General features: G+C 42.6%; 1 protein-coding gene across 1 annotated transcript; it reads right to left on the reverse strand.

Annotated features, from left to right (window-relative positions):
* Nucleotides 1-6,500: 6,500 nt before the first annotated feature.
* On the reverse strand, nucleotides 6,501-17,550 carry PDE6H (phosphodiesterase 6H). Its single transcript, XM_047788552.1, has 4 exons — nucleotides 17,495-17,550; nucleotides 12,234-12,408; nucleotides 10,810-10,850; nucleotides 6,501-7,315 (listed from the first exon to the last, which is right to left on the reverse strand). The coding sequence occupies exons 2-4, from the start codon at nucleotides 12,365-12,367 to the stop codon at nucleotides 7,239-7,241; spliced, it is 252 nt and encodes an 83-aa protein (XP_047644508.1). The 5' UTR covers nucleotides 12,368-12,408; nucleotides 17,495-17,550; the 3' UTR covers nucleotides 6,501-7,238.
* Nucleotides 17,551-26,016: the final 8,466 nt, after the last annotated feature.

Consider the following 26,016-nt stretch of genomic DNA (forward strand, 5'->3'; position numbering starts at 1 on the left):
CGAATGTGATCATATTTAAAATAAATGAAATATGTTTAAATTTATAACTTGATTTTTAGAGTTTTATACTAGAAGGGTCCTGGGCAATTATCTAATCCAGTATCATTGCTTTAATTCTCAAACCTTGAGCCCAAAGAAGACAAGTTAATTAGCTGTTTGTCTAGCTGGTGCTGTATAGCAGAAACGGGCAGAACCCAGGCCTCCTGACTGTTTTGCCCCAAGGAGATGGTGTGACTGGTGTGGACAACTGTCCACGTGATTCTTGCTTTTATTTATTTATTTATTTATTTATTTATTTATCTTTTCTAGGGCCGCTCCCTCGGCATATGGAGGTTCCCAGGCTAGGGGTCCAATCGGAGCTGTAGCCGCCAGCCTACGCCAGAGCCACAGCAACGCAGGATCCGAGCTGCGTCTGTGACCTACAGCACAGCTCACAGCAACGCCAGATCCTTAACCCACTGAGCAAGGCCAGGGATCGAACCTGCAGCCTCATGGTTCCTGGTCAGATTTGTTAACCACTGCGCCACAATGGGAACTCCAATTCTTGCTTTTAAATTTCAGTATTCAGCAGCCTGATCCTGTCCTGGTGAAGTATGGAGAAAGCCAAGCAGTTCAAGTTGCAAAAAGCACATGCCAGTTTATACAAACACATGATTTTGTGACCTGTATAAGTTTCCCATTTAGCCTGTTATAAAACATAAGCCCTCTTCTGTTTCTCTCTTTGAAATAATTCATAGCACTGGGAACTGTCTAGTCACATGTGATGGAGCATGATAATGTGAGAAAAAAGATTGTATACTTGCATATGTAACTGGGTCACCATGCTGTACAGCAGAAAATTGACAGAACACTGTAAACCAGCCATAATAAATAAATAAATAAATAAATAAATAAATAATTGCTATAAAATAAGGAATAATTCGGTGTCTTATTTGCTTAGTTCTCATAATATTCATTTTTCTGTGGTTCAGTCTGGTGTGATTATTTTTCCTTTTGCACTGAATATTGGATCTATTGATTACTCTTGTCTGTGTTATCTTTTCCCATCACAGCTCTGGTTGTTGAGAACATGCTCTCCTTTCCTCAGTATATGGTGATTCTTGCTTTTCTCATAATCAAGGTCGATGGCACAGTGGCAGTTGCGTCATAGCTACTATGTCTGTTTGCCTCAGGTGTGAACACCAGAGGAGCATTTTCTCCTTTCATACTGTTTTTCTGCTCTGACTGTGCGGCTAGGAGCCTACATCATAAGCATCACCCACCACGGATGCAAACAAACAGGAAAGGGGAGGAGGATAAAGGCAGGTCATTGCCTCCATCTGCCCAGAAGAGGCTCCCTCGCTCCTTGGTCCCCCCGCTCCTGCAGATGAGGAGGCAGATGAGGACAGGGAGTGACGGTGCTACTACAGAGGGACGGGAATGGTAACAGGTCAGCCCGGAGAATAATGGTGCCTATTTGGCCCTCGCTTCTTGGAATCAGTCCCACACTTAGATGCTGAACTCCCTGACACTCTCTGCAACTGAAGAAGCATTTAATTAGGTTAGGTGTGGAGGAGGGAGGCAATGTCTCTTTTACAGGGAGTGTCAGAACACATGAATGTCAGCCCCATGTTCTCCCATGGATTACATAGTTTAATGGGGGCAAGCAAAACCAGTTAAATCAGTCACCGGGTGGCAACAGGTTAAGAAGTAGCTGATTCCCAAGGTTTATAATGTAGGCTTGGACTACATCCCGTGTTTTCAAGCTGGCGTGAATATAAGAATCAGTGGGGACTCATTAAAAATACTGATTCCAAGATGTTTTCCTTGATTCAGAAAACCTGGGTGGAGCCCACATTTTGTATGTTTTTTCACAAGAGATTCTCAGTGGAAAGTGTGAGGAAGATTTCAAAAGATTTCAAAAAACAATTCCCTTCTGCAATTGTTCCCTTTCGTCTATGGTGTTCTTCCTATTTATTCTTCCCTTTTAACATTGCGCATCCTCCACTTCTGGGGTTTACCTTAGCACCACCTTTTGGAGGTTTTAAATACACCCATGCTATTTCCTAGCTCTGAGCGAAGACCACTGGCTAACGAATCGTGTCTGCTCTTCGAAACTGTTGTTGGGGAAAAGTGATTCTGGCTCGGATCGTCAGTGCTGGAAACTGAGACACATGAACACGGGGAGATCTCCACAAGGCTCTTTACTTCTGCAGAAGGGCGTGAGTGCCCACAAAGCATGCCAGAGAGGGAAGACCCCTCCCATTTACCCCTAAGGCAGGTGGCATACCTGTCCCCTTCCCATTGTCAGGTCAGGGCGCACATTCTTCTCGGTTGGCTAATTTGAAACAAATTGGGAAAGAGGGGGGTGGAGGAGGGTGTCTCAGACGAAGCAGGAACAAAATGGAGTAACCAAGACTTCCTTTGATGGAAAAGGCATATGTTAATTCTCACACTGTTGCTATGCCGGGTGTTTCCAGTTTGCCCCTTCACATCCACTCTCCACCTCCCTCTCCCTGATCTTTGGTGTTGCAGATAAACCCTACTGACCGCATCAATGGGCTTCTTTGCCTTCCAACTTCCGGTTGGGTTTATCCAATGGGAGGCATCAACGGAAGAGGAGAGAGTGGGAGAACATTGGGGGAGTATTGATTAGCCTCATCCATGCCCCTCCTGACTATCCTCTGTGGGTTGGCTGTGTATCTCTGCTGAAGGCCAGCACCCTCTCAGGGGACCCCTTCTTAGAATTGACCTACTGGGGTTCCACTGGATCTAAGTTGATTGATCTACATTCTTGCTATACTCAAGTTACCCTTGCGATCCTTTGTAGGTTCTCCTCAACCCTTCCCATGCCTTTGTAAAAAGTCCCTTTGTTAAAACTTCCTCGATAACCCTGAGTATGGGATCTCTGCTTCCAGGATTTTGATGGGGACCATAATCTACCTTTGTCTCTTTCCTGGATGCTGTTTATGTAATAAGGGCTGTCTTAATTCTGAGTAAAAATAATAGAAGAGAAAGAATTGGAATTTAGGAATAGGAAAAAAGAAATTCTAGAGTTTGAATGAGCTTCAAATTATATCTATTCTATACCATGTTGTGTAATGTAATGTCATAGGTCAAATACACTTCAAAATCAAGCCAACAAGCAAATAAACTTGTAGAAAAAAGAGCTCAGATTTGTGGTTAGGGAGAGTGAAATGGATGAAGTAGGTGAAAAGGTACCAACTTGTGGCAAAAGCTAAATTAGTACGAGGGATATTATGCACAATATGGTAAATTAATGCCGCTGTTTGATATGTATGAAAGTTAAGAGAGTAAATTCTGTGTTCTCATCACAAGAAAAGCATTTTTTTCTATTTCTTTAATTTTGTATCTATATGAGGTGATGGCTATTCACCAAACTTACTGAGGTAATCATTTCATGAGGTATGTAAGTCAAATCTGAATGCTGTATACCTGAAACTTACATAGTGCTGAATGTCACTTATATTTCAATAAAACTGGAAAAGGTAAGAGTTCCCATTGTGACTCACTTGCTTAGGAACACGACTAGCATCCATGAGGATACAGGTTCAATCCCTGGCCTTGCTCAGTGGGTTAAGGATCTGGCATTGCCATAAGCTTCAGTGTAGGTCACAGATATGGCTTGGGTCCTGTGTTGCTGTGGCTGTGATGTAGGCTGGCAGTTCCAGCTCCGATTCAACTCCTAGCCTGGGAATTTCCATATACCACAGGTATGGCCCTAAAAAGAAAAAATAAATGAATTAATTGATTTTTTTAAAACTAGAAAAGAGAAATAAGTTATATCTATTTTAGCTACCGCCAAGTACTAGAATCCTACATGAAAGAGGTCTGCTTCCTCCTGTTCATTACAACTTCTCATAAATTTGCTGGCAATGATCATTTTCTCTTCCAGACTAAATATCATGCATTCCTTCCACAGTTCACATAGCCTGGTTTCTAGATCCTTCTCCATCCTGGCCATTGGCTATGCTCCTTTGGATGCATTCTATTGTGTCCAGTTATTATTATTGCGTATTATTGCCTCACATTTAGAGAAACATTTGCAAAGTAAGCCCAGTGTCTCTCAGCTGGAGAAGAGCATGGGTGTCCTTGAGAGAAAGGCACACCCTTCCGTTGGGACAAGCAAGGGCAGACCTAAAGAACAGCTGTCAAACGGAACAGCTGCTTGAGACCAGGCGCGTGGGTGGAGGCAGAGGTTCCTGCTGGAGAGGAAGCATTCTTACCCCTACACTCCTTGCATGTCATGGTTTCACTTCTGAATTGATACCTCCCTTTTTCTGTTACACTTTTTTATTTTTTCTGCTAAGTGTAATAGGGAAGAACACATCTGACTTCTCATTGGATGTGTTTCTTTTACTTTAGCCTGTCTTCTGTTGCTTTTGCTACAAGTGAATCACTAAAGGGATGTTATCTATAACTTAAAGTACACATGATGGCCCATCTCCAGGAACCTTGCCTTCCATGCCTGAGCATTAAGTTAAAATACATTTGTTGACGCTCACAGGAAACCTCCCGACCACGGCCACCTGTGAAAGGTTGCAAGAAATTAACACACACCCTCCGGGGTCTGGCCAGAACCAGGAAATAGTTGCAACAGTTTATCACCATCTTTACCTCTTTGTTCACCCCCTCTTTGTTCTATAAAAGAAACTAGCATCCAAACCCAGGCAAAATGTTTCTTGGGGACACTAGACAGCCATCTTCTCACCTTCTGAATAGAGTTACTATTCCTTCAGATCATAAGACTGATGCACCACCAGTAACCTTAAGAGGGCAGTTACCCAAACAACAAGGTCCTGGCATAGAGTACAGGGAACTATATTCCATATCCTGGAATAAAACATAATAGAAGAAATGTGTGTGTATGACTGAATCAGTTTGCTGTACTTCTAAAATTAAGACAACATTGTAAATCAACTATACTATTTTATTTTATTTTATTTTATTTTACTTTATTTGATTTGATTTGATTTTTAGGACCGAACCTGCGGCATACGGAAATTCCCAGGCTAGGGGTCGATGGAGCTACAGCTGCTGGCCTACACCACAGCCACAGCAACACGAGATCCGAGCCATGTCTGTGACTTATACCACAGCTCACTGCAATGCCAGCTCCTTAACCCAACGACTGAGGCCAGGGATCAAACCTGTGCCCTCATGGATACTAGTTGGGTTTGTTATTGCTGAGCCAAAATGGGAACTCCTATACTTCAACTTTTTTTTATATATATTGATATTCATTGCCCCAACAACTTGTCTTCTCTCAGTTTATTGGCCTGTCATGCTGGGAGCAGTACGAGCTTGGACTCAGTAACATAAAGAGGGAACAAAGTGAAATTCTAGTTGGCCTAAGAGTGAAGATGAAAAATAAGTTGTGCCTTACATTCCATGATCCAGAAATCCAGACTCCTTACCCAGTTCCAATCCAGATGTGTTCCTTGGGCTTCTAGATTTCAGGTGAGAAGGTAATTATGTTGTTTGTATAAATCAGTCAGTGCAGAGCCTGCAGCAGAGCAAATCATTCTCGAGCACTGAGCTCTTTTCATTCTTGCGCTCAGATAAAATCACAGAATGTGTTGCGACTATGAACTTTAGAGGATCTAATTCAAGCAAACTGGAGGATCCAAAGAGTGAGATCTTTGCCCAAAATTACAGAGCCAGGCTTAGAACCCAAGTATCTTTCCTCTCTATCAACCTGCCTCTGTTTTCAGTTAATTTACTCCATTCTTTTACCACAAATTACAAAACTGAAATGAAGAAACAAATACTGCTAGTACCCCAAGCATTCAAGTCAGACAGAGGCAGCCTTCGAATTGCACAATGGCCTTGAAAATACTGGGGAAAGATAGCTATGTGCACATGACATTTGACACAACTTCAAAGGTGAAGCAAACCACCATTTTATTTTTTGGATTCCATATCTGTCTTTGGCATCTGAGTCTAAAGTTTAAGGTATATAACTCTTTTTTTTTTTTTTGGTCTTTTTGCTATTTCTTGGGCTGCTCCCGCTCCCGCGGCATATGGAGGTTCCCAGGCTAGGGGTTGAATCGGAGCTGTAGCCACCGGCCTACGCCAGAGCCACAGCAACGCGGGATCCGAGCCGCGTCTGCAACCTACAGCACAGCTCATGGCAACGCCGGATCGTTAACCCACTGAGCAAGGGCAGGGATCGAACCGCAACCTCATGGTTCCTAGTCAGATTCGTTAACCACTGCGCCACGACGGGAACTCCTCCTAAGGTATATAACTCTTTTCAATCAACTGAATCAAGGCACTGAAAAGAAGGTTCACTCTGTCAGAGTCTTGAGTTCAAATCTCCAGTCTTCCATGAACTTAGAACTGTACGATTTAACACCGCATCAGACCTCAGGGATGACCTAGTTCAATAAACTTTAGACCCAGGCGTTCCTGTTGAGACTCAGTGGGTTAAGGATCCAATGTTGTCTCTGTGCAAATGTGGGTTTGATCCCTGGCCTCACTCAGTGGATTAAGGATCCAGAATTGCAGCAAGCGGAAGCATAGGTCACAGATTCAGCTTAGATCTGCTGTTGTTGTGCTTGTGGCGCAGGCCTTAGCTGTAGCTCTGATTCCACCCCTAGCCCAGGAATGTCCATATGCTGCAGGTACTGCCATAAAAAGGAAAAAATAATTTAGACTCAGAAAGCTCATGATTTACAAAGTTACAAAGCAGAATCAGGACTTGAGTGTTAACCTTATGCTCTTTCGCATGCCCTGTCCTTATTTCTTGTGTGACTCTGCTTTCTCTATTTCGCTGGTTCTCAGAACAGGGCATCATATATTTGCATATAGCATTTAATAGAACTTATCATGAAATTCAAGGTAAATAGCTCCTTTATTAAATGAAAAAGGGGCAAGGAATGACATAAATGGTATCTTAAAAGCCTACCACCAATTATCATGAATGCTGAGCAAAGACAGATTTAAAGGATTCAACTTTAGAGAAATACTGATGACTTCTAACCAGCTGATAGGACAAAGTAGAAACATTTGAAATGCCCTATCAAACGTTGATTTCACCCACTATTCTGAGCTAACTACACTGCATGGGCGTCTGATACTAAGAGAACATTTAGTAGTGACTTATGGGAAATGACTGTGCAAACCAAAGAAACCACTTTCAGCAGCTGCATGTCAAGAACTCTGGCAGATCAACAGGGCAGAAGTAATCAAAGTCACAGCAGATGCTGTCGAGAAGGGGCAAAACCCCTGGTGCCTTAGATGATCCCAAACTGAGCGAGCTCGTGCAATTCCAAGTGGCTGAATGCCTCCCAGGGACAGATCACTGTGATATCTGCAAGAGAAGTACAAGAACTTAGAAGCCATCCTCACCCCCACAAGAACCTCTTCTGCTCGAAAGGTTTACTCCTCTCTCCTATCCATTAATCAGGTGACTGGGAAGTTACCTGGAATGGCCCTGCAGCCCAGGAAAGTTCAGACCAGTTGTTTAATTAATCCTCTGCTGAGCTCTGGAGAGCCCCTTAAACAGAGCCCCCCCCCTCCCGTATCTGTGTTGGTTTCATTTTGCATCCTTTTTGGGGGTGGGGGAAAGGGGGGTGATCCAAGGCTTTGGATAGGGGCTATCCTGTGGACTGTAGCTCTCTGATCGCACGGAGTCTCACCAAAGCCCAACCAGTAAGGTGGGAGCAGAGGGGGAATTCTCATGAGGCCAAGGGTTAAAATGAGAAATAGGGATGCTTTAAATTTGTCTGGTCTGGAAAGCCATTCTCTTTACTCCCTACCAGTCCAGATGTGCTCCTTGGGTTCCTCTGACTGCTCTTCAATTTCTTTACATTCAAAATGCCTCTGTCCAATTGCACTCTGAGAAATGACCTCAAGTCATCCTCTCATCCAGACCCCTTGCATCAGCAATAAAATACTATCATTCCCAAGTTATGGAGAAGCTGGCTGATAGCCAGAGAGATTAAACACCTAGGAAAAAAATCTCACAGTTGTAGAGATTGGACTAGAACCAGGTCAACCACTTCAGAGTTTCCCCCAGTAGAAATCTCTTGCCATCATTCCAAATATGTTGGCAGAGTTCAGGATATATTCCAGAGTCCAAAATGAATTTGCTAGTCTTATATACACCTGGCCAAAATACAGAAGCAGTTGATTTAGAAGAATTGGAGTTCCTGTTGGGGTGCAGCAGAAGGGAATCTGGTATCCATGAGGATGAAGGTTTGGTCCCTGTCTTTGATCAGTGGGTTAAGGATCTGGTGTTGCTGTGAGCTATGGTGTAGGTTGCAGACACAGCTCAGATCTGGCGTTGCTGTGGCTGTGGCTGTGGCCAGCAGCTATAGCTCCGATTCAAACCCTAGCCTGGGAAATTCCATGTGCCTGCAAGTGCAGCCCTAAAAAACAAAAGAAAAAAGAAAAAAAGAAAAGAAAAAGAATAGCATATGAATTTTATAAAAGTGGCTAGAAATTCTATGTGGAACCCCAGGAGTGGAATTGGACAACAAAAAGCAGATATACTGAGAGCTGCCTATTAAAGACTTTGATTGTTAAGGGCATCACTATTTATCAAAAGTGTGTTGGATAAGCCATGAGGTCCTGCTTTATAGCACAGGGAGCTATATCCAATCACTTGAGATAGACCATGAGGGAAGATAATATGAGAAAAAGATTGTATATAAATGTTTGACTGAGTCACTTTGCTGTACAGCAGAAATAGACAGAACATTGTAAATCAACTATACTTTTAAAACCTTTTAAAAGTATATTGGATGAGTTGAAAAGCTGTGCACACATAGAAACCTTCACAAGCAAGTTTATAGCAACTTTCTCGCCAAAACTTGGAAGCAATCATGATGTCCTTCAATAGGATAAATAAATTGTGATACAACTGTGCAATGAAATAGTATTCAGCAATGAAAAGAAATAAACTATCAAGTCATGTAAGGACATCGAGGAACCTTAGTTAAATGTTACTAAGTGAGGCGTTCCCGTAGTGGCTCAGTGGTTAGCGAATCCAACTAGGAACCATGAGGTTGCAGGTTTGATCCCTGGCCTTGCTCAGTAAGTTAAGGATCTGGTGTTGCCATGAGCTGTGGTGTAGGTCACAGACGCGGCTCGGATCCTGCGTTGCTGTGGCTCTGGCGTAGGCCAGCGGCTATGGCTCTGATTCAACCCCTAGCCTGGGAACCTCCATATGCTGTGGGAGTGGCCCAAGAAATGGCAAAGAGACAAAAAGAAAAAAAAAAAGTTACTAAGTGAAAGAACTCATATTATATGACCTCAGCTGTAGAAGTATCTGGAAAAGGCCAAACTATACAGAAAGTAAAAAGATCAGTGGTTGTCAGGAGTTTGTAGGGAGGGAGACTGGAGAGGGTGGGACAGTGAAACAATTCTGTATGAACATGTCATGGTGGATATATGATACTGTGCATTTGTGAAAACCCACAGAAATGGACAACACGAAGGGTGAACAAGCTATTTCGGTTTCTGTAGCAATACTGGTTCATGAAGTCTAACAAAGGGGCCACACTAAGGCAAGATATTAACAATAGGGGAAACTATGTACAGGGGGAGGAAGGTGGCAGAGGGTTGTGTAGGAACTCTGTAATTTTTCTTAGTTTATCTATAAACCTAAAACTGTGCTTTAAAAATGTCTATTAACTTTTTAAAAGGACATTCAATCATTTACATGCATTGTCCAACAAATAAAAATTCCTGCCAATGAAAACATATTGTACCTGATATTTTCGTGTGTTGGGGGCAGGGAGCCCTGGTTCTGGGTGCCAGAGGATGTGTAAAAAGAGGAAGTTGATGAGGGAGTGGTTTGCCTCATGCACTGGAAAGGCTCTTCAGGCCCCGCCCCTGTTTCCAATACCTCAGTCTGTGGCCTCAGACTGTCACTTAATTCCTCTAAGTCTCAGATTTCTCTTCTGAAAAATTAAGATGTTGGGCCAGACTCACTCTGAGACGCTTTCTACCACGAATATCTACAATTCACCATCATGTGACCTCAAAGGTATTTAACCAAACAAGAGGATTCATTAAATTTTGGGCCTAGTCTGATTTCTTTTATTTATTTATATTTCATTTTTTATTTTATTTTTTAGAGCTGCTCCTATGGCATATGGAAGTTCCCAGCCTAGATGTCTAATTGGAGCTGCCAGCCTATGCCACAGCCACAGCAACTCAGGATCCGAGCCACATCTGCAACCTACACCACAGCTCATGGCAATGCCAGGAAATGCTGGATCCTTAATCCACTGAGTGGTGCCAGAGATCAAACCCCAAATCCTCATGGATAGTAGCTAAGTTCATTACCACTGAACCACACAGGAACTCCTGGTTTCTTTTAGAGTCTTTGCTTCTGGGCACACACAGACTTACTTAGGAGGCTAAATTAAAGCCCCAGGGAGGGAGTTCCCATCGTGGCTCAGGGGTTAATGAACCCAACTTGTATCCATGGGGATGCGGGTTCGATCCCTGGCTTCACTCAGTGGGTTAAGGATCTGGCGTTGCTGTGAGCTGTGGTGTAGGTTGCAGATGTGGCTCGGATCTGGCATTGCTGTGGCTGTGGCTGTGGCTGTGGTGTAGGCTGGCAGCTGTAGTTCCAATTTGACCCCTAGCCTGGGAACCTCATATGCCACAGGTGTGGCCCTAAAATAGCAAACAAAAACAAAAAGCAAAAACAAACAAAAAAACACCCCACATTTCTAGAATCTGCTGCCTTAGGTATTTCTGGTGACTTTCAACTGCCCCTTGAGGCCTGAAGTAGAAAAAAAGGTAAAACTCCAAAGGTAAAGTTCTCACTCAAATTTTAGGGTGTCTCACCTGTTCCTAGCCCCTCCATGCCTGGAATATCATCTCCAAACCTACAGAAAAAGCACAGAGAAATTAGCTGATATCAGAGCGAAAGGATCCTGAAATGAGCTACGTGAGGAGTTTCCTTATTCAAAGGGAAAGAAGAAGAGGTTTAAGTTTTTGTATTTGAGAAACTCCTTTGGTTTGCATTGAGCCGAGTCAAAGAAAATGTCACTCAGGCAGGTTTTAGACAAAGTGTCCCAGAGGAGAGAGAATTTCCCTTTGTAAAAACTTAACCGAAGACAATTGAGAGCCAGAAAAAAATGATCAGTGGGGAGATTTAGTCAAACTCTATTTTTAAAAATAGAAATTGAAGGGCTTCCCTTGTGGCACAGCAGGTTAGGGTCTGGCATTTTCCTGCAATGGCCTGGGATTACTGCCGCTGTGGGTTCAATCCCTGGCCTGGGAATTCCCACATGCCACAGGCATGGCCGAAAAGAAAAAAGAAAACAAGTAATTGGAGTGAGAATGCAATATGAAATGCATAAAAATGTTTGATTTCGCCATTTGTTTAGTTATCCAAAAGTGGGTATTAATCATCTACTATGTCCTTAGCATTGTGTTTGGCACAGGGAGTTAAGGAAAAAGCAAGCACACGTTTTCTTTGCAGGATCTCAGTCTCAAGGAACAGATGAAAGTAGATAAATGCAATAGAAGACAATTCAAGTTTACCATGGCAAATGCAAACATGGAAGTAATGACAGTATTTGTCTGAGGGAGTTAGACAGTATTTGTCTAAGGGATTCAAAAAGCAATTAACATGAGTGTGTGCTGAAAAATAAGATTTCACCAAGGAGAGAAAGGGAAACACAAAGAACTGAGTAGAGAAGATTCAAAGCCATAAAAATAAACTAGCTTCTGGGAGTGGTTCCGTATTCCAGATTAAAGCACAGGTTACATCAGCAAAGAAGAGTGGTCAAGAAATGTCCAGAAGGTCTGGAGTTCCTGATGTGGTGCAACTGGATCAGCGACATACAGCTTAAGCACGCAGGTTCGAACCCCAGCCTGGCACAGTGGGTTAAAGGATCCGACAATGTCACAGCTGCGGTGGAGCAACTGTGGCTCAGATCTGATCTCTGGCCGGGGATCTCCACATGCCGAGAGGCAGCCAAAAACAAAAGAAAAGTCTAGAAGGTCAAGTCAAAGGTCACTGTGAAAGGTTCAATTTTCCATGTTAAATTTGGCTGGACATCTAGGAGTTGAGCGAGAAAAGATTCCAAGACTGAAAACATGATTCAGCAAAGATTGTGTTATAGAGGAAAGCAGAGGGTGGGATGGAAAAATTTTAAAACTCTGTCTAATATCATGAGCATTTATTTCTCAAAACCAAAGCAATCTTGGGGGGGGAGTAGGGGGAACAACAGGAGAAATTTTCCTTTTCATCTGGGTCTTACCCTTTCACACCTTTCTTAGGAGGCTTGCTCTTGAACTGACGAGTCTGCCTCTGCTTGAACTTGGGGGGCCCTTTGCGTGGGGTGGTGGGACCCTGGTTTGAAGTTGGAGGAGCCAATGTCGTGTTGTCACTCATTCTGAATGCTCTTGGGTGGCTGGTGGTTGTCTTTGAGGCTCCTTAGAGGGTAAGAAAAAAAAAAAAAAACCCTTCAAGTTATGAGGACCACTCCTTGTTAGACCTTTAGGATAAATTTGGGGGGTGGGGAGCCCCTTGATAAAGAAGCTCAGTACTTTGTGTTGCCATCAAAATGGAGAAGTTATCATCTTTTCAAGGAATTTTTAAGAAAATATGATGTAAGAGTTCCCTTCATGGCACAGCAGAAATGAATCCAACTAGGAACCATGAGGTTGCAGGTTTGATCTCTGGCCTCGCTCCGTGGGTTAAGGATCCAGCGTTGCCATGAGCTGTGGTGTAGGTCGCAGACACGGCTCAGATCTGGTGTTGCTGTGGCTGCGGCGCAGGCTGGCAGCTATAGCTCTGATTAGACCCCTAGCCTGGGAACCTCCGTATGCCGTGGATGCAGCCCTAAAAAAGACAAAAAGACAAATATATGATATAAATCAATGGCAGCACTCACTATAGTGGGCTATAAAATGAAAATGGATAGATTTCAAAAATCTGGGTAGATTTGTTCTTCCAATAAATCTGCCACCAGCTTTCTGTGTGCATTTATTATAATGAGGTACTTCTCTTTGATCACCAGTTCCACCATCTATAAAGGGAGAGAAAGAACTAAAGAATATCTACAGTCTCTACAGCACTGAAATGTTCCTTAAGTCATGGTATTTTTCAATCCAGCTGTAAAATAACATGACTATAAATGTTTATCGACCCATTTTTAAAAATTTTTTTTGGCCGCATCTGCAGCATACGAAGTTCCCCAGCCAGGGATCAAATCTGAGCCACAGTGGCGACCTAAGTCACAGCTGTGCCAATGCCAGGTCCTTAACCCACTGTTCCACAGTGGGAACTCCATTATTGACCCATTTTTTTATGGCCATTTTTCTTTATGGTCCTTATTTTATTTAATCCTCATGTGATCCAGAGACTTCTTTCCTAGTTCTTAGGGGATGACAATGTTGTCATCTTGTCAGAGGGGAAACTGAACCAGGTATACCAGCACTAGGAAAGTATTCAATATCCCAACAAACACACACACACACACACACACACACACAGGGAAATCGATGCAGAGTGATTAAATAGCAAGTTTATGCTTTAACTCTGTAGTCACGTATTTCTCAGAAATCTTGAACATTACCTCCTACCCAAATCAAGACCTATCCAACATGGTTTTCCTAGACTTTCATTATAGCTTCAGAAATGTATATTGTCATTCTTTAAGAACAAATGAAAGAACATAAAAAAGAACATAACAAATTATTGTTATTCAATGTTACAATAGCATGTAATAAACAGGATTTTTTTCTTGCACCTCTTCTATAACAAGAGTCAATAATAATTACTCTGGGAAGGAAGATTCTTAAAAACTCCAAAGGCCTTCCAACCAGCCTTAATCTCCAACCTTGAGCCAACCTCTTCCATAGTCGGCCTGGGAGCTTGTTTTCATGGAATTCCATATTTCATCCATTATAGGTTTATGCTCATATTCTTAACTTCAATTCTCCCTGACAATGTTTGGCTTGTGCTAACTGTCCTTTCTATCTCTCTGCCACACGGCTCATTCTTCAAGTCTTACATTGTATAACTTTTTCTTATTATTCTCAAAATTGTGTTAAATTATTTATCCTTGCATCCAAGATATTTTTCCTTTTCTGTATTACCCTCCAAATATTGCTAATTAGTAAATCCTTGCTTCCAAGATAACTACCCTTATTTCTTTTCCCCAATTGCTATTTTCATTCTCTCCTGCCGGTCTTCAGCTTGTTCAATAGAAACACATTGACTAATCTGTGATCTGGAACAGGTTGATGGTGAACCTGGCCAGGGCCTTGATCACCTGCTCATGCAATAGATTTTGTCTTAATCACCCCACTAGGCAATGCTTCATGAAGTTGCTTTTTCAGTCTTTATTCATTTCTGTAGCCTCACAACCTACCACAGTACCTGGAACATAGTAAGTATGCCATATATATTTTCTGAATGTGTGCGCAAATATTTGAAGAGACTGAACCAATACCTTGAACCTTAGGTTATAAGATCCTGAACCCTTGACCTTCTCCATCAAACCACAGGGAAGGCATCAGCTGATCTTGACCTAAACCCTCAGTGGTTTTAGGAAATGTACTGACAGCTCCTCTGCTCACTGAATCCAATGCTTGTGCTGAGGGCCCTCTCCTGCCCTTGTAAACAGGCAAAGACGATGCCTCTGCCAAGAGCGGCTGGGACCATGGGAATGGCTGGTGGGTAGCCAAGAACAGCATTGCTCTCAGAGTTGTGCCACCAGTAATGGGCATATCCCAGCTCTGACAAAGCCACAAAGGAAAACTAGAGAAACTCTCTCAGATCAAACCTTTGGGCCTTCCCAACCCTTTCAAAGAAATAAGAAACTACAAACTTCCCCTCCTCTAATCTAGAGAGCCTCCTGAGATTAGGTGGCCAGATTCACAGATAAAAATACAGGACATCCAGTTGAATTTGAATTTCAGATAAACAACAAGTGATTTTTAAGTATAAGTCTATCCTAAATATTTCATGGTATGTACTTAGAAATTTTTGTTGTTGTTGTTGATCTGAAATTCAAATATAACTGGACATCTTCTTTGTTATCTGGCACCTCCAACTGGGATCCTATTATGTCAAATCTAAAGTCTATAATAGGAAGATCTAAGGTAACGCTAAGCAAGGGGGGCAAACCAGTGCAAAGAGTAGATACTTTAGGATCGAAAGCAAACCATTTCAATTCCTGCTCCACAAAACAGTGTGTTCTTGAATAAATTGCATAACCTCTCTAGGCCTCATTCCATCTATAAAATGAATCAAATATCTTCTTTGTAGGATAATGGGGAAAATAAGGGGGAATGAATGTAGAGTTTGGTGAAAAGTACACAAAAAAGAGTAACTCTGCAGTTGAACTTCTGACAGTCTATGAAGCCATGCAAACAAATTCATGACTGCAACACAGCTTCACTGGGACTCCCACACCACTCTCCTGGACCATCTGCTGACAAGTCCTTGTCGTGCACCAGAGAGGGAACTGTCATCTGCAACTTGCTGGGTAATCCTCTTCCTCCGTCAAACACCCCAACGATTAACTTATTTCTGGTCTCGAAATTCTTTCTTAAGAAGCTTTCCTTGGATTCCTTTGACACTCCTAATGGCAACCCCAACGAACTTAACAATTACCCTTGACTTCCCTGTACTCCTGATTACACTTCCCTTTTCTCTGGCAAGTTTCTTTTGCATGCTTATACAATTTTTGGGGAGAGGGGTGCTGAGTCTGTGGCATATGGAAGTTCCCAGGTTAGGGGTCGAATCAGAGCTGTAGCTGCCAGCCTACGTCACAGCCACAGCAAAGTGGGATCCGAGCTGTGTCTGCGACCTACACGACAGCTCACGGCAGCAATGGATCCCCAACCCACTGAGCAAGGCCAGGGATCAAACCTGCATCCTCATGGATACTAGTTGGATTCACTTCCGCTGCACCACAATGGGAACTCCATGTTTATGTAATTCTGAAGTTGCATCTCTAGACTTAGACAGAGTGCATGTCTAAGTGTGATGTATTATGTAAAAGAATTCTCCTAGGAAAGAGTTACATAGCAGTTGCCTGGCTATCCCTGGGTCCACAGGGCCCTCGGGATTTGCACTATGGCTAACAATTTTTATTGTGTTTATCGTACTGTACATTTCATGTACATTTCACTTTTTGGAGTACTTAAGACAGTCAACCAATCCATAGGATGTTTCTGTCATAGACTTTCCCTCCAGTTCTCCCTGTAAAACCATTGGGAGGAGCAGAACAGATATGACCTTGTCCTGACTTGGAAGTCATGCCTGTTAGTCACAGATGTCACCTTGGGCTGATCTTATCCTGACCTTGTTTTCCTAGGAATTCCAAGGGCATCCTGCGATAATCCTGAACCTAGCACGAGACCTGATTTTAGCTATAGGAGTGGGATTCATACTTTTGCGTCCAAAAGTATCAAGTAATTCATGCCTTTGTGAGGCAGAGTATTTTCCTGTTTTTAAAGCAATGTTAGACCTTCCCCTTTTGAAGATTACAACCTCTTCTTCTGCAGAAAGACGTGGATACGGCAATGTATTATTTCAAGACACAGTTTTCCAGGGATCTGGGGTTAGCGTTCCATTATACCCCAGACAGCAGAGCTCGGCTGTAGGAAGCTGCAGAGGATGCCGCTCCATAAATTCTAGCTAAGGAAGGGAAGATGCTGAAGATTCTTGAGTCAAACTCTCTGATCCTACTATTGTCACCCTAGGCTTCAAAATCCCTCTTTCTCAGCAAAGATACGGGCAGATAGACAATTCCGCTGTTGATGGACTAAGATAGGGAGGATATAGATGGGGAAACAGTTGCTTCCACTGACAAGGTGGGACCCCTCAATGTCACCTGGGGTCCCACTGAGGCAGAGAAAATCAAATAAATCAGAGAGACAAGGAAGTCCAAAACCTAAGCCATGGGGGAAAAAAAAAAAAAAAAAAAAAAAAAAACAGAAACAAATATCCAGCAAGTACCTTTCCTCAACTAGACACAAACAAACACTTTAACCTTGCTCTGCAGGGCCCTACCCTGCCCTGCACTGCGGTCACTCCCCTGCTGGCTCTCTGCTCTTTCCCTTCTTCCTCCCACTCCCATGTCAGCCTCTCGTGCCTGGACCAAGTTTTCAAGCATGTCCTGGGAGTAGAGAACTGTTTTCTCTGTGGTTATGCAGTGGCCCAGATCCCTCCTTTCCCAGAAAACTATTTGCTTTGGAGCCACCAAAAGGGAGAGTCAGTTGGGGGTTCCTTGGAGATGAATTTAGTCATCAAGGTTTGCAGTGGCCTTGTAATAATCATTTCACATAGTAGCTTGTCATATGGCCTGATAAGGAAGTTTGGGTGTATTTCCTCCATATTTTCTCCCATCTCCATTCCCAAGCCCTGGTCCAGGTCCATGGGCTGAGCATGTTCTCCTCTTCCATTTCTTTGTTTTAGAGCAGGGTCAACCCCCATCCCCACCCCACTGCAAAAGCCTTCTGATTATACCCTGCTTAAACTCTCCAGAAGTTGAGAAATACTCACAACAGAGCTGAATGTTTCTCCTATAAGCTGTCCAGTTGCCTGCTTCACAGAAGGTGAATAAACGATCTTTGCATCGAGATTTATCTCTCTGTAATACCCACATGCTGCTTAATCCTGTCGTCATAGTCTTAAGAGCATCAGCCCATGGGCAAAGAAATTGGAAGAGTGTTGGGGTGAGACTGGGACAGGCTTTTCTGATAAGTGGATTCTCTTACAACCCGATTTGGGCTCTCCCCTGTCAATAAATAGGTATTGAATTCACAAACACATGCACAGTGTTGATGGCCAAGGAGGGAGTTGTAGATTGTGATCCAATATCTTTTGTCCTTCTCCTTTAGTCTTCGCTACCTCCCAGCTTTCCTTTCCCTGGTACACATGCACCCATGCACACTCTCTCTGTCTCTGTCTCTCTCATACACACACACACACACACACACACACACACACCACATCATGTAATTCTTAGGGACCCTAGACAGCTGAAAAGAAGAGGGTTAACCACAGCACCCCCTGCTTCAGTGGGGATGGGCTGAATCAAGTGAACAGTGTCTTGGAGAAGTACCAATCTCTCTCCCTAACTGATATTGTAAGTATTTTCTCAGGAGTTCCCTTCGTGGCTCAGTGGTTAACGAATCCAACTAGCAACCATGAGGTTGTGGGTTCAATCCCTGGCCTTGCTCAGTGGGTTAAGGATCTGGCATTGCCGTGAGCTATGGTGTAGGTCGCAGACACAGCTTGGATCTATCGTTGCTGTGGCTCTGGCATAGGCCGGCGGCTACAGCTCCAATTGGACCCCTAGCCTGGGAACCTCCATGTGCCGCGGGAGCGGCCCAAGAAAAGGCAAAAAGACAAAAAAAAATTATTTTCTCAGAGAGATGAAATCACAAAATAGGAATAAACTAAAACTCAGTGACACAGAACAGGCAAAGAGCCCAAGTGCTGGCTGGGAACCCTTAACTGATGACATTTATTTGAGAGTTGATTGCTGGTTTTTCCACTTTCAGAATCTTTAGGGTGTACAGCCTGGGCTGCAATCCCATTCGGTGGGACCCGTGGCTTCAGTCTTGAGCCCCTCTTATTAATCTGTACCTCACTTTTTAGTTTTATATATATATATATATATATATATTTTTTTTCCTTTTTAGGGCTGCACCCACAGCATATGGAAATTCCCAGGCTAGGGGTTGAATTGGCGCTGCAGTTTCCAGCCACAACAACGGTGATCTGAGCCATATCTGCAACCCACACCACAGCTCAAGGCAGCACTGGAGCCTTAACCCACTGAGTGAGGCCAGGAATTGAACCCACATCCTCATGGATCCTAGTCAGGTTTGCAACCCACTAAGCCACATGGAACTCTGACTTTAGACCTTAGTTCATATGCCAGGATCGTTAAGCTCTTTTGACAGGTTTGTCAGAGAGGAATTAAATGATTTTTTTTTCAAGACAGCTTATGAAGTTAATAGGGGATCCAGGAGCAAAGCCCATACCTGCAACAACCTGGCATATTCAGCTGTCTTTCTACTATGCTACAGTGAAGCAGACCTGGGTCAAGATGTCTGTGTTGCTGGTCCCTCTCATGCATTGTTAGTGAATTGCACTGCGCTTCTCTAAATTGTACCCCATAAGATTACAGAGAAAGAAGGTCAATTTATCCTTTGCAGGCAGCGAGAGATTCTTAACCTGTTGCCCCAAGCAGATTACATGGCAGCTAACCAGCTTGAAGGGTTTGTTCAGTAAGATTTCCCTTGGTGTTTACCAAAATTACAGTTTTGAAGGCAGCAAACAGCTTGCAGAGCCAGCAGAGGTTTTTGTCTCTAGTGGGTTCTTTCCGCTCCCGCCTTTGTCTCCATTATTATGCACCTCCTTCTCTCTACTCCTACACATCAGGTCTGTGGATGTTTTTTTTCTTTTTTTTTTTTGTCTTTTTCTTTTTAGAGCCACACCGAAGCATATGAGAGTTCCCAGGCTAGGGGTCGAATCAGAGCTACAGCTGCTGGCCTACACCACAGCTACAGCAACCGGGATCCAAGCCACGTCTTCTACCTACACCACACCTCATGGCAATGCTGGAACCTTAACCAATTGGGCAAGACCATGGGTCAAATCTGCATCCTCATGGATACTAGTCAGGCTCATTACCGCTGAGCCGCAATGGGAACTTCCGTGGTCCATGGGTGTTTTGATGCTTCTCTGTTCAATTCTTCTACATTCTCCACTTCTTTGGTGAAAGACAGGAGATTTCTCATCAGACCCAATGGGGGCCAGAAGGAAGTAGCACATTTTTCAAGCCCTGAAAGAATGGAGCTGCCAACTCTGAATTCTATCATCAAGTGAATTGATCCTTCAAGAACAAAGGTGGAATAAAGACATCCTCAAAGGAAGATTAAGAAACTATCACGAGAATACTCTAAGAGAATAATAAAGGAGGTTCTTGTTTGTGTGAGTGACATGGCACTCCCTCTGTTATAATTGTTATTTATTTATTTATTTACTTATATTATAGTTGATTTACTGTGTTGTACCAATTTCTGCTATACGTAATCTATATATGTATGTATATACATATATATGTGTGTGTGACTCAGTCATACAAGTATATACATTCTATTTTTTTAATATTATTTTCCATCATGGTCCATCCCAGGAGATTGGCTACAGTTCCCCGTGCTATTCAATGGAGGAGGTTCTTAAAACAGAAAGGAATTGAACAAAGAAGAAAATTTTGAACATCTAGAAAGAAACAACAGTGAAAAGGGTAAAAATACGGCAAGGAGGAGCTTGGAAGACAGGGAGCGCAACCAGCCTCAGCAAGGCTTTCTGGAGAATGAAACATTGTTCAAGATACTGTGAAGATCTGGTCACCTCCTATCTTCAGAAAGTGTATCCAGTCTTCCCTGTTGCAAGTGGCTGCTCTTTCTGTCTCTGCTCTGTTACTCCTGCTGCCATTGAGTCTTAGAGGCTTGGAGCAGAGTAGCCAGTCAGTCCCCACCTGCCTCTGTCGGACACAGCTCTTCTACCAGGTCACTTCATTGGTCATTGCCTTGTCGAGTGTGGCTAACTGTTGGTCAGTGATCTATCTCTGATCTTGTCAACCAGGTAACAGGGTCACAGAGTTTAAATAAGGGGATCAAAGATCAAGTAATTTTGCTGGAAGAAACTTGGGTGTGTCTGGATTTCACAGAAAAGATAAATATAGCAAGCAGGAACCTTGCTGGGGGAAAAGGAAAAGAGAAAGACCTGACAGATGGATTAAGTGACGTGAATGTAATGACATTCTTCTATCGTTGACTATTAAACACATTTTTCTAAGGGAAAGAATCCAAAGTCAAAAGGCTCTATACTGTGTGATTTCATTTATGACGTTCTGGAAAAGGCAAAACTGTAGGACTGGAAAACAGATCAGTGGTTGCCAGGGCTTGAGAGGAGGAGTAGACCCTAGAGGGAAATGAAAGGAATTGTTGAAGGATGATGGAATTATTTGGTATCTTGATTGTAAAGGTAGGTTCACAACTCTATGCATTTGTCAACTTACAAAATCGTACACCATAGAAAGTGAGTTTTCCTCTATGCCAATTTAAAATCTAAACACTATAGAATACTTTAAAAAAAATTGTTCTCTAACTCTATAATCCTTGGTTCTTGATCCTTTCTGACTGATGGAGAAGTGTTATTTACTAGATATATCCAGGAAAAGAGTTAAAGGGCAGTTACCAAGTAATTAGAGAGTAATTAACATTTTAGCTGTCCTATAAGCTGCTTACACAAGTGCTAATCTCTAATCTTCCTTTAGTGTTTCTTAAAATACCAGTGAGTCGAAGATACACATCAAAGTCACATCTCCTCCACAGTCTGAATCTTCTAGTCTGAGCTTCCTGTTCTGACTAATGCACAGTGGACTCCACTGAGGAACACTCTGAATGGGAAGGGGGAGTGTACAAGGCTGGCTTTTAATTCCCTTAACATCCCACCAAGCTGAGGGATTCTCCAGAACATTATTAATCTTGGGGGAAAATTAAAAATACAATATTCACTTTCAGGAAATACAAAGAAGGGAACACTTCTCAACTCATTTTATGAGGCCAGTTTTAACCTTGTATATTTTAAAAATTATTATTGAGAGTCAGGTGTACGGAATTATAATTGAGCATCTGTATACACTATAAAGTGATCACCACTAGTCTAGTTACTATCTACCACCATATAGTTAATCACTTCACTCATGCCCTCATGACATTTTCTGATACCAAAATCAAAGAGAATAAAAAGAAAAAGACTGACCGATATATCCCATAAATTTATTTGTAAAATTTTAGTGTATATTTACAAAGTTTAGTATTTATAAAATTTTAGTATCTAATATAGCATTATATAAAAATACTAATACATCAAGACCAAGTGGGATTTATCCCATATATACAACATTGGTGCAATATCCAAAACTCAATCAACACAATGCACTATATCAACAGACGAAAGAAGAAAAATTGTATGATCATATTAATTGATGCAGAAAAGAATTCATCTGGTCATGATACAAACTCTCAACAAACTATAAATAGAGGGAAACCAAAAAGAGCATCTAGAAAAAACCTACATTTAACATTTAATTGGGAAAGGTTGAATGCTTTCTCTCTAAGATCAGGAACAAGTTAAGGATTTCAGTTCTCAGCGCTCTTACCAACACAGTACTGAAAGTTCTGGCCAATGCAGTCAGGCATAAAGAAATAGAAACCAGGGGTTCCCATTGTGGCTCAGTGTGTTAAGAACCTGACATCATGTTCATGAGGATGTGGGTTCAATTCCTGGCACCAGTCAGTGGGTTAAGGATCCAGCATTGTTGCAAGCTGTGGCATAGGTTGCAGATGCAGCTGTGATCTGGTATCTATCTCTGTGGCACAGGCCGGCAGCCGCAGCTCTAACTGGCCTCCTGGACTGGAAAATTCCAGATGCCACAGGTGCAGCCCTAAAAAGAAAAATAAATAAATAAATAAAAACCATAAAGAGTAGAATTGAAGGAAAAAACCTGTTTCTATTCATAGATGATATGACTATCTGCATAGAAAATCCTAAGGAGTCTGTATCTTAAAACCCTCCTAAAATTAGTAAATGAGTTCAGCAATGGGTGATCTTAACCATGGGTGTAGTTTAAAGCCTTGTTTCTCAAACTTTACAATTTACCTGCAGAGTTTTTCAAAAGAGCTTCCTGGCACCAACCCCAAGAGTCTGATACAATAGGTCTGATGTCAGGTCAGGCCTAAGAATTCGCATTTCTAACACAAATACCTAGGTGATGCTGAGCTGCTAATCCACAGACCACACTTTGGATAATTTAGTTTAAACTACTGCCCAGAACCTGATGAAGTGTAAATAATTAATTTTGGATTGAAATCCAGTTTCATATATCTTATTTACTGTCTGAAATCACTGCCTAGACATGACAAAATGTTTTTCATTTTTTAATAAAAATTTTTATTGTAGTTGACTTACAGTGTTCTGTCAATTTCTGCTGTACAGCAAAGCACCCCAGTTATACATATATATGTGCATTTTTTTCTCATCTTATCTTCTATCATATTCTATCACACGTGATTAGATATAGTTCCCTGTGCTATACAGCAGGAGCTCATTGCTAATACATCCTAAATGGGACACAATGCTTTTCAGATTCAACACTCAACATATCCAGACTCAAGTCATTGTTTCCCCTGATACCTTTACTCCTTTCATATTCTCTGCTTTAGCTGGTGTTCCTACCAAGGACCCACTCATCCTAGTGAGAAAAGTCACCTGTGATCCCTCACCCCTCCTCCCCCATCCTTCACATCTCACTAATCACCAAGTCATGCCAATTTCAATTAAATCTTATCTGATCCCCTCTGTCTCTACTATGAGTGCTCTAGGTTGGGCCTAAACTGTCTTTTAGCTGGTGCCGTCCCCATCAAATCCATCCACACAGCTGTCAGGGTAAACCACAGAGTAAAACACATCATCAATCATGGTCTCCTTCATTTTCAATGGCTCTGAATCCCCAACAGGATTCAGGCCAAGTTCCTTGTTTACTTAGCATAAGGGATCCACTGTGATCGGGACCCTGTGCCCGTCCTCCTCCTGGCAGGATTCTTATCCTTGTGTCATGTATGCTTTGAAGTCCAGCCACCTTGACCTCTATGTAGTGTGATTCCCTACAGACACGACATGAGTTTAGGATACCAGGACTATGCTCATGCTTCCCATTCCTCAAAATCCTTCCTCTCCACTTCCAACTCTCCCCATGTCAACTACCCAACACCTATCCTTTGAGACTGAGGGCTGGGGTCACTTCCTCCAAGAAGCCTTCTTTGATAGTCTCACTTAGTGCTCTCATAATACCTCATGTACATTTCTTTTCCTAAGTGTTTTGTGTGTGTGTGTGGAGGGGGGGGAGTTGCCATTTCTTGGACCGCTCCTGTGGCATATGGAGGTTCCCGGGCTAGGGGTCAAATCAGAGCTGTAGCGACCGGCCTATGCCAGAGCTACAGCAACATGGGATCTGAGCCGCGTCTGCAACCTACACCACAGCTCACAGCAACGCTGGATCCTTAACGCACTGAGCCAGGCCAGGGATCAAACCCACAACCTCATGGTTCCTAGTCAGATTCGTTAACCACTGAGCCACAATGGGAACTCCCCACAGAAAGTTTTATATTTGTTTACTTCTGTCTCCCCCGCGCACCCCATTACATCATTGACAACTCAAGGTCTAAGACTGTGTCTTGTTTATCTCTGCACCTGGGCACAGGTCCTGGCATGTCACTGGGAATGATTAAGGGTTTGTTGAATTAAGAAATGAGCTTTTGTGGTGTTGGCCAGCGGCTACAGCTCGGATGCAACCCCTAGCCTGGGAACCTCCATATGTTGCAGGTGTGGCCCTAAAAAAGATAAAAAAGACCAAAAAAAAAAAAGAAGAAAGAAAGAAAGAAAGAAAGAAAGAAAGAAAGAAAGAAAGAAAGAAAGAAAGAAGAAAGAAAGAAAGAAAGGAGAAAGAAAGAAAGGAAGGAGGAAGGAAAAGAAAGAAGAAAGAAGAAAGAAAGAAAGAAAGAAAGAAGAAAAGAAAGAAAGAAGAAAGAAGAAAGAAAGAAAGAAAGAAAGAAAGGAAGGCAGGCAGGCAGGCAGGCAGGCAGGCAGGCAGGCAGGCAAGCAAGCCTTTCATGCCAAGGCTGTGAAATCTTATATATATATATAAGAACAGAAGAAAAAGAAAGGTTGGTCTCAATGACCCCTGCAGACAGGTGACCATCCCCATACTCATCCTTCCCCAAGGCAACATTCTCACCATAGAGAAGAGATGCGGTGGGAAGCAGAAGGTAGGCACTTCTGTCTAGTTTAAATAGATACACTTCTACCAAAGAACTCTGGCATGATTTGGTCAAGTCTTACACTGGGCGTTCCAAAGACTTACAGGGTGTGTAAAACACTGACCATTCTTCGTGCAGTTTATATTTGGGTGAAGAAATAAGATCAACATTCATAAAATAATCACTAGATAATACACAGCCATGTTTACCAAAGTATAGAATTATGTTATATAAACAGTGCACACTCTAGGGGTTCAGAAAAAATGACACATTTCTTTTGGATCAGCGGTGCTAGAAAAGTTCAAAGAAGGAAGAGGTTATCTTGGGTATTCATGCAGGCTAATTATAAGCACTGAGGTGTAAACAACTGTTTTTCAGTTATTTTAATATTTGTTCTGCAGAAATAAGGGTTAAAATGCGATGGGGAAATGATGGCAGTGGTGATGATTCTCTTAGCCTGGATCATTTATTGAGCACTTACGCTGAGGTAGGGACTCTGCTATGTCATTTCTCACACATTATTTCCAATACTGCCAGCAAAGCTGAAGACTGATAGCATCCCCCTTTTACAGAAGAGAAAACTAAGGCTCAGAGAAGTTAAAACATTGTCCTGGAATTCCCATCGTGGCACAGTGGTTTACGAATCCGACTAGGAACCATGAGGTTGCAGGTTCGATCCCTGCCCTTGCTCAGTGGGTTGACGATCTGGCATTGCCGTGAGCTGTGGTGTAGGTTGCAGATGTGGCTTGGATCCTGCATTGCTGTGGCTCTGGCGTAGGCTGGTGGCTGCAGCTCTGATTTGACCCCTAGCCTGGGAACCTCAATATGCCACGGGAGCGGCCCAAAAAATGGCAAAATGACAAAACAAAACAAAACAAAAAACAAAAAAAACATTGTCCTAAGGATACAGGGGGAGAAAGAGACAGAACCAGGATATCTACCTGGACTGCAGCAACGCCTTCCATCCCAGGTATTGTTTGAGCCTCAAGGATATGTTGCAGAATGAATAGCTCTAAGGGCAGAAAATCTTCTCTAAGATTCTGCTGTCCCTACTTATGGCTTCCAATAAATTTGTCTGTGCAGAAAGGGGAAATTTTATCAGTCTGCCTCCTTTGTCACTTTTTCAGGCTCATGGTGAAGGTTCCATGGAAGGTTTGCTTAGAATTTACCTGTAAGTATCCCTAT

The sequence above is a fragment of the Phacochoerus africanus genome, chromosome 7, assembly GCF_016906955.1.
Source record: "Phacochoerus africanus isolate WHEZ1 chromosome 7, ROS_Pafr_v1, whole genome shotgun sequence".
In the NCBI taxonomy this organism is placed as follows: domain Eukaryota; kingdom Metazoa; phylum Chordata; class Mammalia; order Artiodactyla; family Suidae; genus Phacochoerus; species Phacochoerus africanus.